We start from the raw sequence: 16,696 nt of genomic DNA, 5'->3' as shown, positions 1-16,696 counted from the left end.
GCACCAACTTGCAATGCATGCCATGCATTATGATATGGATGTTCAATTTCATTTGATTCAACAAAATGTTCTAGAAAAATGTATTAGCTCCGCACATAGACTCAATAGGGCCTATATTGTGACTCCCCAGACTCATTTGAATAACTGAAAATAACTATACCCAAAGCTGTGCTCAGCATTCTGAGCAGAAAGGAAACAATAAATCTACTTCAGAGAATGTCCATCTTCACCCTCCCTCCCTTTTCTTTCTCTCCCTCCCCCTCACTACCATTCTCTCTTTCTCTCCCCTCCCTCCCTTTCTCTCTCCTAGGTAAATTATTAATTTGGAAAATGGGATATTTATGCAAGTGAGTAAACACAACAGAAGCCAATTTCAGGGCTCCTAATGAATGTTAAGTTGTATAAATTGGGAGCTGCTGTTGTTTCCAGTACGGCAGTGACTAGACTGAGGAGAGACCACAGTGGCAGGCCTCCCTTCTCTGAATGAATTAGGGCCGACTCTTGTACTCAACCATTTCTTTTATTTGTATATATTTTATTTTACTTTTATTTATTTTTTACAATACAAAAACACACATTAACAAAAACAATAGACAACTTAACTTTCTACATACTTTTCCACAAATATGAATGATATCACACTTGCTCAGACCCACATGTTCCCACCATATCCACACCCAATGTTGTTTCTAATGCTTGTAAGACTTCAAATTGTTTTATGTTGTTTCTGTCTGTAGCCAGATTTTAAAATATATATTTAAATAATAAGGCAGTTAATTTCGTTCATTATGTTCCAACACTCCCTCCATCAATTTCAGTAATTTGTAAGTCTTGGTTCCAATAGTTTCTATATATGGATATTTAAGGTGAATGCACCAATTTGTAAGTCGCTCTGGATAAGAGCGTCTGCTAAATGACTTAAATGTAAATGTAAATGTATATGTTTTTAATAGATTGTCAGTTGAATAGGCTTTCTGCAAGGTTTGTATATCTGGCCTATTCAGTGGCGACCCGTCATTTTTAGCATGTTATTTTGGCATTAATACGTGTCACATATCAGTTTGCAAACAATGTAAATAAAATAAAATAAATAATTGAGTTAATAAAGCCACATACAAACTTTTTTTTGCTTTCTTGAGTAAGGCAGCTCAGTGCTTTCTGTGGTGGTGGGGCAGCCAGTGGAAAATACTGAGCGTAGCAGCTTGTAATGTTCTCTAGTTGCGCAGTGATTGGCTCAGTGTTCTGTCACTCATGGGGAGTGACAGAACACTCAAGCCCCTTGGGGTGCTGCCATAGAGTTACATTAGAAGTGCCCATCCAAGAAGGCTCAAGGTCTTTGGCCACAGATAAAATGACCCCAAATACCGTTATATCTACAGTAGCTTTGATTGGACTGATCATGTCAACATCATACTTTCAAAATCTTAGCTAGCAGTCATCATCATGAATCAAGTCGACAATCTACTGGCAAATCCTTTTTAATCCTTGTCATATGAAGAGAAATAATGAAGAGAAATTATAGATAAAACGTATCAGTGCTCATCGGCCATTGGACCTAAACATTACACAACAAGTTGGAAATCGCAAATTCAACAATGAGTGGTTTGGAAGGAATCAGTGGCTAACTGCAAGCATTGCAAAGCAATCACTAGCCTGCTATTCAGTGGTGGCTGTGTTGTCCCAAGTCTGGGTTTAAGGGTCTCTTTTCCAAACTTAAAATGATAAACATTCAACATTGGCCATGCTGTCAATCCAGCATAATTTCTGTCGCTCTCAAAACAACTGTTAACTCGTAACTGGGAAATCTGACCAGGTGAGTTCAAGACAACTGGGAAAACAGGAAAAAACAAGCTCCAATTGGGAATATAGCTTTTGAACGGTCATCCAACTCGGAATTGTAAGTCGGGAACTCTGGCCTTTTTCTAGAGCTACGACCTGAAGATCACTGACGTCATCATCATTCAACCTTGTTTTTTTCAGAGTTCCCAGTTGTATTGAAAGCACCATAAATCCAGAGAATGTCAGACTTTGATGACAAAATCTGCCCACAATGGACCGCCGCGCCACCTTCCTATTCAAGTGAGCACAGCACAACAAGGTGAGTCCAAAAATGTCTTGTATGCTGCTGCATAAATTATGTAATATTCCAGGGAGATATGTATACTGTTGCTAAGAAAGTAATACTAAGTGTATGTTGTGTAATAAGCTGTTAGTGGCCCATGTGCCGCACCCTAGTAATTTGGTCTATTTTTCCCTCTTAATTTCACCTAAAGTTACTGTTCTGACTTGGTGTACAGGGAGAACACTGTAAGAACGGCCCATGTTCTGAATTCTGTCGCTGTATATTTCAGAAGTGCTGAACAAATAGTTATATTGACTACGTCCGTCCTAGCTCGCTCATTAATGTCTTAATCGAAATTACGGATTGCCTCTTATCCGCTTGTCGTCCCCTTATGCCATATCTCAATTGTCAGTAGAAACCACATTTGTTTAAGCAAGTCAGCCCTATCAGTTATTGTCACGACTTCCACCGAAGTCGGCTCCTCTCCTTGTTCGGGCGGCGTTCGGTGATCGACGTCACCGGCTTTCTAGCCATCGCCGCTCCATTTCTCATATTCCATTGGTTTTGTCTTGTTCCATTACACACCTGGTTTTCATCCCATAATTACTGCATGTATTTAGTCCTCTGTTCCCCTCCATGTCTTTGTGTGTAATTGTTTGTTTGTGATGTGGATTATTGTCAGGCGCTTTACTTTTGCTATGTTCCGTGTTTTTTGCACGTTATTGTTTTTATGTGCTGTCATTCGTGGAACGGAATTAAAGTGCGCATGCTCACTACACTCTGCTCTCCTGCACCTGACTTCGCCTCCCGTACACACCCTTGACAGTTATGTATTTTTAAAGACAGTAAATGAGGCTGAATTAACTGTTTGGATGCCAGACAAGGCACCGCTGATAGCCAGGTGTAGCGGTGGTAAAGTGTTGGGACTGCAGTTGGGACTTTGCTTTTGGGACAGTTTTACAGCGCATTCGGAAAGTATTCAGACCCTTTGACTTTTTCCACATTTTGTTACGTTACAGCCTTATTCTAAAATTGATTTTTTTTTAAATTCCCTCATCAATCTACAAACAATTCCCCATAATGACAAAGTGAAAACCGTTTTTTATAAATTGTTGCAAATGTATTAAAAATATAAACTGAAATTCCTTATTTACATAAGAGCTGGCCACCTGGCCAAGCTTAGCAATCGGGGGAGAAGGGCCTTGGTCAGGAAGGTGACCAAGAACCTGATGGTTACTCTGACAGAGCTCCAGAGTTCCTCTGTAGAGATGGGAGAATCTTCTAGAAGGACAACAATCTCTGCAGCACTCCACCAATCAGGCCTTTATGGTAGAGAGGCCAGACAGAAGCCACTCCTCAGTAAATGACACATGACAGCCCGCTTGGAGTTTGCAAAAAGGCACCTAAAGAATGTCAGACCATGAGAAACAAGATTCTCTGGTGTGATGATACCAAGATTAAACTCTTTGGCCTGAAAGCCAAGCGTCATATCTGGAGGAAACCTGGCACCATCCCTAGGGTGAAGCATGGTGGTGGCAGCATCATGCTGTGGGGATGTTTTTCAGCGGCAGGGGCTGGGAGATTAGTCAGGTTCACCTTCCAACAGGACAACGACGCTAAGCACACAGCCAAGACAACACGGGAGTGGCTTCGGGACAAGTCTCTGAATGTCCTTGAGTGGCCTAGCCAGAGCCCGGACTTGAACTCGATCGAACATCTCTGGAGAGACCTGAAAATAGCTGTGCAGTGACGTTCCCCATCCAACTTGACAGAGCTTGAGAGGATTTGTAGAGAAGAATAGGAGAAACTCCCCAAATACAGGTGTGCCAAGCTTGTAGTATCAAACCCAAGAAGACTCAAGGCTGTAATCGCTGTCAAAGGTGCTTCAACAAAGCACTGAGTAAAGGGTCTGAATACTTATGTAAATGTGATTTTCAGTTTTTTAATACATTTGTAAATATGTCTAAAAACCTGTTTTTGCTTTGTCATTATGGGGTATTGTGTGTATATTGACAACGGGAAAAAACAATTGAATTCATTTTAGAATAAGGCTGTAACATAACAAAATGTGGAAAAAGTCAAGGGGTTTGAACACTTTCCGAATGCACTGTATGTAGGCCCTAACAGTTTGCGGGCACAATTTGTCACCTTTATAGAGCAATTAATGTATTGGTTAGTGTTGTGCTGTGTAGAGGCTTTGCTGGCATGCATCACCCTAAACATTTTTTTTGGCCCACTAAGATTGACGTTCTAAAATCGCTACTGGACCTAGCTATCATATGAGTATCTGTTTCTGACTCAAGTAGAATTCCCTCAACATTGCTCTGATGTCCAAAAGCTTTTAGGTCAACATTTTGTTGCATATATTTGAAAATGTCTACGTTGTTCTGTTCAAAATTACTATCTAATTCTGTCATGAAAAAGTTGTATTTCCTATTACCATGTCATTTACGGTTTCTATGTCTTCAGTTCTCCATGTGGGCCAATTTATTGGTGAATTCTGTAAAGCTGTCCAAGGATTGTTCCATAAGGGTGAGTTTTCAGGAAGTGATAGTGGTTCTTGTAGAATGTGTTTCATTTTGTTATAGTGTTCTTAACTGTGAAGTTGGTCATGTTCTTAGCTCCATCCTTTGAAAACAGACATGTGAAAAGATTCTGGGGATGAGCAAGTGCATCTTCAATATGTACCCATGGTTCCTCGTTAGTGCATTTAACAATATGTTGCAAGTAAAAGCCTTGGGTGGCGAGTTGATACAATTCCAAATCTTAAAGTTCAAATCAAATCAAATGTTATTGGTCACATACACATGGTTAGCAGATATTAATGCGAGTGTAGCGAAATGCTTGTGCTTCTAGTTTCGACAGTGCAGTAATATCTAACAAGTAATGTAACAAATTTACAATGACTACCTTATACACACAAATGTAAAGGGATGAATAAGAATATGTACATATAAATACATGGATGAGCGATGGCCGAGCGGCATAGGCAAGATTCAGTGCATGGTATAGAATACAGTATATACATATGAGATGAGTAATGTAGGACATGTAGACATTATTAAAGTGGCGTTATTTAAAGTGACTAGTGATACCTTTATTAAATCCATTTATTTCATTTATTAAAGTGGCCAGAGATTTGAGTCTGTATGTTGGCAGCAGCCACTCTATGTTAGTGTTGGCTGTTTAACAGTCGGATGGCCTTGAGAAAGAAGCTGTTTTTCAGTCTCACGGTCCCAGCTTTAATGCACCTGTACTGACCTCGCCTTCTGGATGATAGCGGGGTGAACAGGCAGTGGCTCGGCTGGTTGTTGTCCTTGATGATCTTTTTGGCCTTCCTGTGACATCGGGTGCTGTAGGTGTCCTGGAGTTTGCCCCTGGTGATGTGTTGTGCAGACCGCACTATCCTCTGGAGAGCCTTGTGGTAGTGGGCGGAGAAGTTGCCGTACCAGGCGGGGATACAGCCCGACAGGATACTCTCGATTGTGCATCTGTAAAAGTTTGTGAGTGTTTTAGGTGACAAGCCAAATTTCTTCAGCCTTCTGAGGTTGAAAAGGCGCTGTTGCGCCTTCTTCACCACGCTGTCTGTGTGGCTGGACCATTTAAGTTTCTCCGTGATGTGTGCGCCGAAGAACTTAACTTTCCACTTTCTCCACTACTGTCCCGTCAATGTGGATGGGGGTTGCTCCCTCTGCTGTTTCCTGAAGTCCATGATCACCTCCTTTGTTTTGTTGACGTTGAGTGAGAGGTTATTTTCCTGACACCACACACCGAGGGCCCTCGCCTCCTCCCTTTATGCCGTCTCGTTGTTGTTGGTAATCCACAAACTTGATGATTGAGTTGGAGGCGTGCATGGCCACGCAGTCATGGGTGAACAGGGAGTACAGGAGAGGGCTGAGAATGCACCCTTGTGGGGCCCCAGTGTTGAGGATCAGCGGGGTGGAGATGTTGATTCCTATCCTCACCACCTGGGGGCGGCCCGTCAGAAAGTCCAGGACTCAGTTGCACAGGGCGGGGTCGAGTTTGGGGGGTACTATGGTGTTAAATGCTGAGCTGTAGTCGATGAACAGCATTCTTACATAGGTATTCCTCTTGTCCAGATGGGATAGGGCACTGTGCAGTGTGATGGCGATTGCGTCGTCTGTGGACCTATTGGGGCGGTAAGCAAATTGGAGTGGGTCTAGGGTATCAGGTAGGGTGGAGGTGATATGATCCTTGACTCGTCTCTCAAAGCACTTCATGATGACAGAAGTGAGTGCTACGGGGCGATAGTCATTTAGTTACCTTAGATTTCTTGGGAACAGGAACAATGGTGGCCATCTTGAAGCAAATGGGCACAGCAGACTGGGATAGGGATTGATTGAACATGTCCGTAAACACACCAGCCAGCTGGTCTGCGCATGCCCTGAGGACGCAGCTAGGGATGCCGTCTGGGCCGGCAGCCTTGCGAGGGTTTACATGTTTAAATGATTTACTCATGTTGGTTACGGTGAAGGAGAGCCCACAGGCTTTGGTAGCGGGCCTTGTCAGTGGCATTGTATTGTCCTCAAAGCGAGCAAAGAAGTTGTTTAATTTGTCTGGGAGCAGGACGTCGATGTCCGCGATGGGGCTGGTTTTCTTTTTGTAATCCGTGATTGACTGTACGTCAAACGTCTTACATTTGAGCTGTTGAATTGCGACTCTACTTTGTCTCTAACCACCCTTAGACTTAGGGAAATGTAAACCTTTCCTATTTATTCTCTGAGTTTTATTTGCCCATATCAAGTCTGTTATGGCCAAGTATACTAAGAATGTCTTCTGTGGGGTAATTAGTGTTACCGAAAACAAATATAAAAACTTTGGGAGCCTTGCCATTCTAAAGAGGTTTATTCTACCTTTAAGATTCATGGGGAGATTGATCAATTTAATTAGACCTGCTTTCAATTTGTTAAGTAATGAGATAGTTATCTTTATCTATTTTTTCTTTGTTTTAACCTATTACGCATCCTAAGTATTTAATATTTTTTGTGGTCCACTTAACGGATTGCTGTAGATCATGAGTTATTATTTTTATTTTTCCTATTGCCATTATTTCAGTTTTTAGAGTATTCAAAAAATATTTTGAAAAAAGGAGGCATTAAACTCAATATTAGTCAGGTATATCAGGAGATCGTCAGCAAATAAGTTTAGTATATATTCATGTGTACCAATACTGATACCTGTTACGTTTGGGTCCTCCTGTCCAATTATTTCTGCAAGCGGTGCAATTGCCAGTGCAAACAGGAGGGGGGAGAGAGGACATCCCTGTCTTGTGGCCCTTTCTAAAGCAATTTCTTCAGATAATGTATTATGTGTGTATATTCTTGCTTTCGGGTATTTATATAATATTTGTATGAAATGTATTATTTCAGCTGGAAAGTTGAATGCTTCCAAAGTTTTGAATAGAAAACACCACTCAAGACGGTCGGTCGAAAGCCTTTTCCACATCAACAGCCATTATTGATGTCCTCACGTATTTCATTGATTACTTTGATATCAACTGTTTTCCTCAAGGCCACGTTGGCCACTCAGGCTAGAGCTCTCGCCAAACACCATTTGGAAAGTTAATCCAATTTTGTGACTGAACCAGCTTTGGTCCGAGGAGGTCTTTTCGCACAACAGCCCTGACCACAGAGAAAGACTGGTGTGTGTGTGTCTGGACACTATGATGTTTGGAGCGAGGCAAAAAACAATTGGGTTTGTTTAGATATCTTCACAACGCTGAGGCCTTTTCTCTATTGGTCCCTTTGTGGTCTCCATGGTTTGCCTACGTGAAAGAGGCCTTAGTCTACTCTAGACAATCAGTTTGCTGAACAGTCATCTCAGCTAAAATGTCTGGCTGGGGTAGTTGTGCAATAGGGTTATTGTATGTGTGTATGTGTGTGTGTGTGTGTGTGTGTGTGTGTGTGTGTGTGTGTGGGGGGGCAGTAAAACAAAAGGCATTGAATGAAAATGGTCTTTCAAAACACTTGTGCAGGTTGAATCATAAATAACACCAAGAGGTCAGAATACGTTTCATTATAAAAACAGTTGAATGTATTCCAGTATTCAGTATTTACATATCAAATCTACAAAATACGCACTTGTTAAAATATTGTCAGTTACCACTATGTTCCGTATCATAGACCTTATTATATACAATCAACAAATGTTAAATACACAGGATATTTTACACATCACATTGTAGACCAATTCAAGAATCAACAACCGGCTATTGTATGTTAAAATATTAATTTGTTAATAATTACAGTCTTTCTTATTATTTATTTTGTGTGAAGCAGCATAACGTGAAGTTAATTTTAAGTACACGCTTGAGCTAGCCTGGGTGCCAGTCTGTTCCTGGTACCATGTCAACTCCATATCATTCATTGTCATGCCAAACATCTGTGGCTTGACAATGACAGCATTGGAGTTGGTAAGAGCACAAACAGATCTGGGACCAGGCTAATTTGAGCCTTGGCTGGTTGAGATGCGACGTGTTCTCCTGTTTGAAGCAAACACAGCATCCAATACAACATGACTTAGCTTTCTCCTTAAGGGCATTGACAGTACAGTACTAACTGAAGGCTAACTCTGGAGAGAGGGACCTATTTACATGTAGCACCATTTCCACAGTCTGTAACAGAGTTAAATATTGAATACCTATCAATAAGTCTGTGCTAGAGGGAGAATGCTGATGTTCAACTCAACCAGTACTCCTCCCAAAAGGCAACATATCCCCCTATTAATAAAACAGTACATGTTCTCTGTAGTGCTCTGTCTTTTGTATGCTATTGGTTACGGGATGGTTTTGGCAACAGTCAGGAACACAGAGGGTTTGAACATCACATATATCTTTGTTTCAACTTCCATTTGCACATGACAAAATAATGTAAGTCAGTGTTGCCCGGATAATACTGTCCACTCCTGCAAACGGCACACACGCACACACATTTACATTACATTTTAGTCATTTAGCAGACACTCTTATCCAGAGCGACTTACAGTAGTGAATGCATACATTTCATACATTTTCTTTCTCCGTACCGGTCCCCCGTGGGAATCAAACCCACAACCCTGGCGTTGCAAACACCATGCTCTACCAACTGAGCCACACGGGACCAAAGGCAACAACAAAAACGTAAGCCAATTCTCCCTGCAAATACCTAGCTTGAGTACCGATCTCTTTCTGCTTTAGCCATTTGTCTTGCCAGACATATTGTGAAAGGCAACAATGTAGCATCGTTGAATGTATAAACAGTCAGGTAACCAAAGAAAAATCAGGAAGTTGGAACAAAACCATATCACGTCAGATGTACTCAGTACAGTATAACATGTCAACAGTGGAACATTTCATAGCTTCAGTTCAGACTTACAGATAACAGTACTATATATAGTATGACAGATCGAAGACATGTGTATCATAACAATCTCCAACCCTATGAAATTGTCCTTTATTGAAGCTAGCTGTCATAATATCCTCTTTCTTACAGTTATAGGCACCATTGGGTTTAAGAGGAGATGCCGCCACACTCTGTTCCATACAGTACTCTAAAATGAAGATACAAATTCTGAAGTCTTGGACCTAGATAGTTATGTTCCATTGGATCTGAGGTACGTAATTGGCCCTCTCAGTTTGCCCTCACAGGCTGGGGGAGCTCACGGCGTGGGGGGAAGCCGGACGTCCAGCAGGCTGTAGGCGAAGACGTTCCAGAAGACAGCACAGAGGACAAAGAGGAAGTAGACGGAGAAGAAGATCCAGAATAGAGACTGCTCTTGGAGACGCTGCTCGTAGTTCTGGAGGACTACAACCCCCAGGGTGAGCCCCACCATCACACCCCCCAGGTGGGCCACAAAGCTTGGGTTGGGGCAGGGCGGGAAGGCCGGCGGGTAGAACCGCAGCCACACGGCACGGCCGAACTCCACACTCACTGACGAGGGGGGAGAGAGAAGTGTCACCATAATGCTGGTAATAGTCCTGTTTCCATAGTGAACAAGTGATATTGCTATTTTTAGTTTATTGTAAATACTGCTATGTTTATCTCTTACAAATCATGGTAACTTGCCAAATTGTAAGCGTATGCTTATATTAAAGAGAAAAATAAGAAGTTGGTTATGTACTATAAAGGTTGAGACCACAACAAACCCGTCCTCGTTGCTCACATTAATCTTACATGAGTGGGTATGTTCTTTCTAAGCTTCTATTGCTAGCCACAGGGCCCTTCCTGTCTCCAAACCTACATCCACCACGGTACTAACTATGTCAAGAGCAAGGTTATTGTAACAGTACGCAAGACTGGAGGTCCCTCCAGCGACTTTGTTTTTTAATGATCCAAATAAACCGTGTGCTGGTTTTGGTTACCTGCAGGCTGTGGCTAGTCACACAGTGGTGTACATAGAGAAACTTTAGAGTTTAGACAGACTTACTGCAGACCAGAGCCATGGCCATCCGGAACAGCTTAAACTGACATTTCATACCCGACCAGTTCTGGGGAGAGAGGAGCAGAGTGAGTTGATGAGAAAAGGAGTGAGAGAGAGAGAGAGCGCAAGATAAAGGGTTTATGATTCAGGCCAGGAGTTTTCCCATGTTAGATAACATGGACCTGGATTTGTCCCTGACCATGTAACCTGACCAGGAAAAACTCCTGGCCCTATTAATAATGATCCACGACACTAAGCCTCTTTCATTACCTTCAAAAGATAGTAATGTAGCAGACACCTATATCCAACGCGACTTACAGAACTGTCAACATTCAGAGTGACACATAGATTACAACAATAACATATCTTTCCCCTTCCATGATAGCTTTCAGAGCCAACAAAGATATCATGTGATGACCCTTGATCTTCTCCCTATTCTTGCTGTTGTAGGAAATCGAATATGTCTGAGAGGAGGAAGGACCCCCAAGGATTGTAAAGTGCCCACCAGTGTAAATATTTGATGACAGGGACCATCCAATCATATAGACAGCAGTATGGCCTTATGTCCCCTACTTCTAAGGTTATGACTTTGTAGGGTAGTATGCATGGATCGAATCAAGGCCAAAGGTGAATTTACATGCAGCCTCAGAATGGGAGAAAATGAAGTTATATGACAATTATCTAATTACACTCTTTAACACTACACAGTGCACACATACTCACGTGCAACACACACACACACGCACGCACGCACGCACACACACACGTGCAACACACACACACACTCAACACTTTCAACACTAGATAGTCGACACACCCTTCCACTCTTTGTAAATGGTAAAGCTGAAAGGCAGGAATGTATGTAATCCATAGACTGACAGAGCACCTGCTGGGCCCCAGAATGCCCTGCTTTGATGCCACATGATGTATGTCTGAGCGTGATAGTCATCTCCTGACAAGATGCCTGCTCCTGCTCTGACACACACACACACACACACACACACACACAACACACACACACACACACACTTACCATGACGACGTTGGCCAGGTGTGCTGAGACCAGGGCGTAGACTCCTCCAGACGACCCCACCACCGGAGCAGTCATATCAGTGACAGACACGGCCAGGGAGCCTGCCAGGGTCAGAGGTCAGAGGCTAGAATCAATCAAATAATCAATCACCTTCATATTCACAGGATCAATAGAGGAAATTCATATTGAATAGGTCAATTCGTATCCATAGCTATAATGTATCTCAGAGCAGCTTCGAATAATGATAATTGATTCAATGAGCAGCTTCGAATAAATAACATTCACAGGTAGTAGATACTGTAGATACTGTAGATACTGTATATGAACGCAGTCACTCCTGATGTTTTTTGTCGTTGTATTGAAGCACAAACAGAGGCTTAAATTGGTCAATGAGTCGCCATTGATCATTGTAAGAATGATATGTATCAACACAGTCTGTTAGGAGACTCTTGGTGTTACACTGAATGGAGCTTACCACTGGTACCATCGTGGCACCAATTCACCCCCATTCACACAAGAGTCAACCAGGCATTAATAGGAGTGAATATGGGGCAAGTGAAAGGTTGAATACCCAGTGAAAAGTGGTGTAATACAACCAGAGCAACAGATACAACCAGAGCAACAGATACAACCAGAGCAACAGACACAACCAGAGCAACAGACACAACCAGAGCAACAGATACAACCAGAGCAACAGACACAACCAGAGCAACAGACACAACCAGAGCAACAGACACAACAGACACAACCAGAGAAACAGACACAACCAGAGCAACAGACACAACCAGAGCAACAGACACAACCAGAGCAACAGACACAACCAGAGCAACAGACACAACCAGAGCAACAGATAACTGCTTGCTGGGGGGGAGTATTGAATTACACACATAGAGAGAGAGAGTTCCTAGTGTTCCCTAGGAAGGTGTGTGGACAGAGGAGTTCTGACACACTCTATATGCATGCATGTGTGCGCAGACACACACAAGTGTACACGCACGCCCGCCCACCTACCCACACACACGATACCCCAGGGGTGTATTCTCCCAACTCCTTAGTTCAGCGACCATTGGCCGGCTTGCTTGAATTATGGATGCCAACTACATGAGACGCACCTGCCTCCGCAGCACAGGGGAACATGTGGGGTGATGAATGATCTCCAGTGTGTGTGTGTGTGTGTGTGTGTGTGTGTGTGTGTGTGTGTGTGTGTCTGTGTGTGTGTGTGTGTGTGTGTGTGTGCCGTCATGAAGAGTCTGCTCTGTGGGAGCTTCACTATAGTAGACCCCTTTCCTGCAGTCAAATGACCTAGTGGCCTCATGGGTGGAATGTTATTCATATTTTTCATCATTTCATAATTAATCAACATTATTTCCAAAATCCCGTGGAAAATCCGGTGTTTCTATTTCAAACGGTTTTGTTATATTTCAGTCTTCTGTGATGTATATAAAGTGTAATATTGGGATGCAAACTCAAAATGTAATACATTCAAACTCTATATCGGACATGGTACAGGTGTCTTCTTTCTTTAAAGCCCATAACCATGTGTGTGAGGTGTCTACTTTTGTTTCAAAGTAGATTTGTTTAAGACTAACAAGAAACCCTTTGTGAGACCCTGATTTAGCCCACTGCAGTAAAAGGTTAAATTACCATACGATATTAAGTCATTACAATCAGGCTGCTATTTCTGGAAGGAAAACAGCCAGGGGTGAGCTCAGCCAGGGGTGAGCTCAGCCACACACAGAAGGAAAAAGTACCCAATTGTCAAACTTGAGTAAAAGTAAAGTCACCAAGTAAAATACTACTTGAGTAAAAGTCTAAAATGATTTGGTTTTAAATATACTTAAGTATCAAATGTAATTGCTAAAATATACTTAAGTATCAAAAGTAAAAGTATAAATAATTTCACATTCCTTATACTAAGCAAACTAGACAGCACCGTTTTCTTGTTTTTATATTTTATGGATAGCCAGGAACACACTCCAACACTCTGGCCATCATTTACAAATGAAGCATGTGTGAGTCTGTCAGATCAGAGGCAATAGGGATGACCAGGGATGTTCTCTTGATAAGTGTGTGAATTGGACCATTTTCCTGTCCTGCTAAGCATTCAAAATATAACCAGTACTTTTGGGTGTCAGGGAAAATGTATGGAGTAAAAAGTACATTGTTTTATTTAGGAATATAGTGAAGTAAAAGAAAAAGTTGTAAAAAAATACAAATAGTAAAGTAAAGTACAAATACCCCCAAAAAACAACTTAAGAAGTACTTTAAAGTATTTTTACTTAAGTACTTTACACCACTGCATATGTGAGATCATGCAAATACATGTACAAATCTCACACACACACACACACACACACACACACACACACACACACACACAGGCTCCATTCCCTTGGTACCACCATATTGTCAATGGTTTGATTTGAGGGAGATGAAGGACAAATCGGATCTATCTTTTTTAGTGTAAAATCAATATTCCTTTTAAGGAGGACAGGGAGGAAATACTGTATGTCAGACTAAAAGAGAGAGCAACGAGACACTAAAGACACACACACACACACACACACACACACACACACACACACACACACACACACACACACACACACACACACACACACACACACACACACACACACATAGACCAAGCAGCCACTACATCATCACTTAGAAGTTTAACAGTACATCACATCATCAATTAACTAGAAAAGTATGAATGTACTGTATTATCTGAAATACCTGAACTAGCTGTAGTAGTTAGTGCTTTTCCTGAAGTAGGCTGTTACCAGGTGTCATTTAGATCAAAGCAGAGGAGGTGTGTGTGTAATTAAAATGGATTTAAGCATCAATCACTGAGTGGAGATCTAAGCAGATGATTACATGTTTCCTGAGACACACACACACCCACACAGCAACACACACACACACACACACACACACACACACACACACACACACACACACACACACACACACACACACACACACACACACACACACACACACACACACACACACACACACACACACACACACACACACACAGAGATAGCGAGAAATATAGAAATACACACAAACGGAGAGACACACACACACACACCTGATAGGCAACACACACCGCGTGTGTATGTAGACCGATGGGAAGACCATTATTACCACAATTATCTCTGTTAATATTATTGTTTTATCACTGTAACAACACCCACACCCACTGAAGGACTTCCTTCCCTTTGTATTCTCTCTGGAGGCCCTCTGGGTCAGTTGTTGGGTGAGAAACTGACATGTCATCTATCTTGTTTGTTGGTTAAACTTCCAAACTAGGACACCAAACCAGGAATCCTGCTGCCAATGAGGGAATACTAAGTTTGGCCACATTATGTACACAGCATCAGTGCTACTCATCATCAGAGACAGGTAGAGAGTTCAAAGTCACTGACTGTCCTTTAAAACTTCAGTCATCTTATAATTATCACAGATACTGAAAGTGGTAATTGAGTGTTTCTCGTTCTGTGTCTCTACGTGTGTGTGTGTGTGTGTGTGTGTGTGTGTGTGTGTGTGTGTGTTTGGGCTTGTATTGCTATCCTCGTGGATTCCGGAAATCCCCAAAAGTCCCCACAAGGATAGTAAAACAAGAAGACGTTTGGCCGGCCCCACGAGGACAAAAACTATTTTAGGCTTAGGGGTTAGGTTTAGGGTTACATATAGGGTAGGGTAGGCATTAGGGTAACGGTGAGGAGTTAGGGTTAGGTTTAGGGTTAGGGGTTAAGGAAAATAGGATTTTGAATGGAAGTCAATTTTAGGTCCCCACAAGGATAGTAAAACATATGATGTGGTTTTTTGTTGTTTGTGCCTGCGTTCGATCATGAGTCTCTCTAAGTGACTATTTGCATTGCCTCCCCCCCCCCTTCTATGCTGCTGCTACTCTCTGTTATTATCTATGCATAGTCACTTTAATAACTCTACCTACATGTTCATATTACCTCAATTACCTCGACTAACCTGTGCACCCGCACATTGACTCTGTACCGGCACCCCCTGTATATAGCCTCGCTATTGTTATTTTACTGCTGCTCTTTAATTATTTGTTACTTTTATTTATTATTTTGTAGGTATTTTTCTTAAAACTGCATTGTTGGTTACGGGCTTGTAAGTAAGTTTCACTGTAATCAGTTCAGTATATGCATTACCTGCTTTCTTGCTCTTGTTTTGATTTATTTTATGTTCATTTTAAAAGGTATTTGGTCTATCCTGAATTATCACAGATAATACCTGCTGTATTCGGCGCATGTGACAAATAACATTTGATTTGTATTACAGCCTTAAAAGCCCATATTGAGTATTGACCTCTCACTGGACACAGTCCCTGTTGACCTCTGACCCTGTTGGTACAGCTGAGCACTCCTCTCCACCATAACAACATTTACCCAGACAAAACAACACAGAAGACAACCTCCCTACACGCACGCACGCACGCACGCACGCACGCACGCACGCACGCACGCACGCACGCACGCACGCACGCACACACACACACGCACACACACACACACGCACACACACACACACACACACACACACACACACACACACACACACACACACACACACACACACACACACACACACACACACACCCACCTCCTTCCAGTGGGTTGATATCTAATTAACCAGCAGTTTGCCGTGGGCACAGTGACCCTCTCAGTACCACCACTATCTGTGTGTGTGTGTGTGTGTGTATGGGGGGGGCACCACAGCTGGGGCCAAAAGGCTTCTGTGTACACACCCATCTTCATACACAACCAGATATAAAACCTCATACATATATACAGTATTTATCTCCACAAACACACACACCTATGTAAAATAAGCACACACACAAACTTTACACACACACACGGAATGGGTCTCCCTAGTGGTGCAGCGGTCTAAGGCATTGCATCTCAGTGCTAGAGGTGTCACTGCAGACCCTGATGCGATCCCGGGCTGTATCACAACCGGCCGTGATCAGGAGTCCCGTAGGGCGGCGCACAATTGTCCCAGCGTCGTCCGGGTTAGGCTGTCATTGTAAATAACAATTTGTTCTTAATTGACTTGGCTAATTTAAAAAAAGGTACAAAATTACACTCTCCGCTGGCAATCCCTTACCCTGCCCTTCTACAGCTTCTTCACACCCACCCACAGGG

General features: G+C 42.4%; 1 protein-coding gene across 3 annotated transcripts in view; it reads right to left on the bottom strand.

The window, feature by feature from the left end:
- Window positions 1-8,089: 8,089 nt before the first annotated feature.
- The window catches only part of LOC106587245 (rhomboid-related protein 3), a 64,311-nt gene continuing 55,704 nt past the window's right edge, over window positions 8,090-16,696 (bottom strand). For all 3 annotated transcript variants that reach the window (XM_014175472.2, XM_014175462.2, XM_014175481.2), the window contains 3 exons: window positions 11,514-11,614; window positions 10,487-10,547; window positions 8,090-9,990 (listed from right to left, as the gene is read on the bottom strand). In XM_014175472.2, coding sequence (XP_014030947.1) covers window positions 9,719-9,990; window positions 10,487-10,547; window positions 11,514-11,614 — 434 coding nt within the window. In that variant the 3' untranslated portion in view covers window positions 8,090-9,718. The remainder of the gene's footprint in view (window positions 9,991-10,486; window positions 10,548-11,513; window positions 11,615-16,696) is intronic.

The sequence above is a fragment of the Salmo salar genome, chromosome ssa02, assembly GCF_905237065.1.
Source record: "Salmo salar chromosome ssa02, Ssal_v3.1, whole genome shotgun sequence".
Classification (NCBI taxonomy): Eukaryota; Metazoa; Chordata; class Actinopteri; order Salmoniformes; family Salmonidae; genus Salmo; species Salmo salar.
The sequence above is the reverse complement of the archived record's forward strand: the minus strand, read 5'-3'. Positions and strand labels throughout refer to the sequence as shown.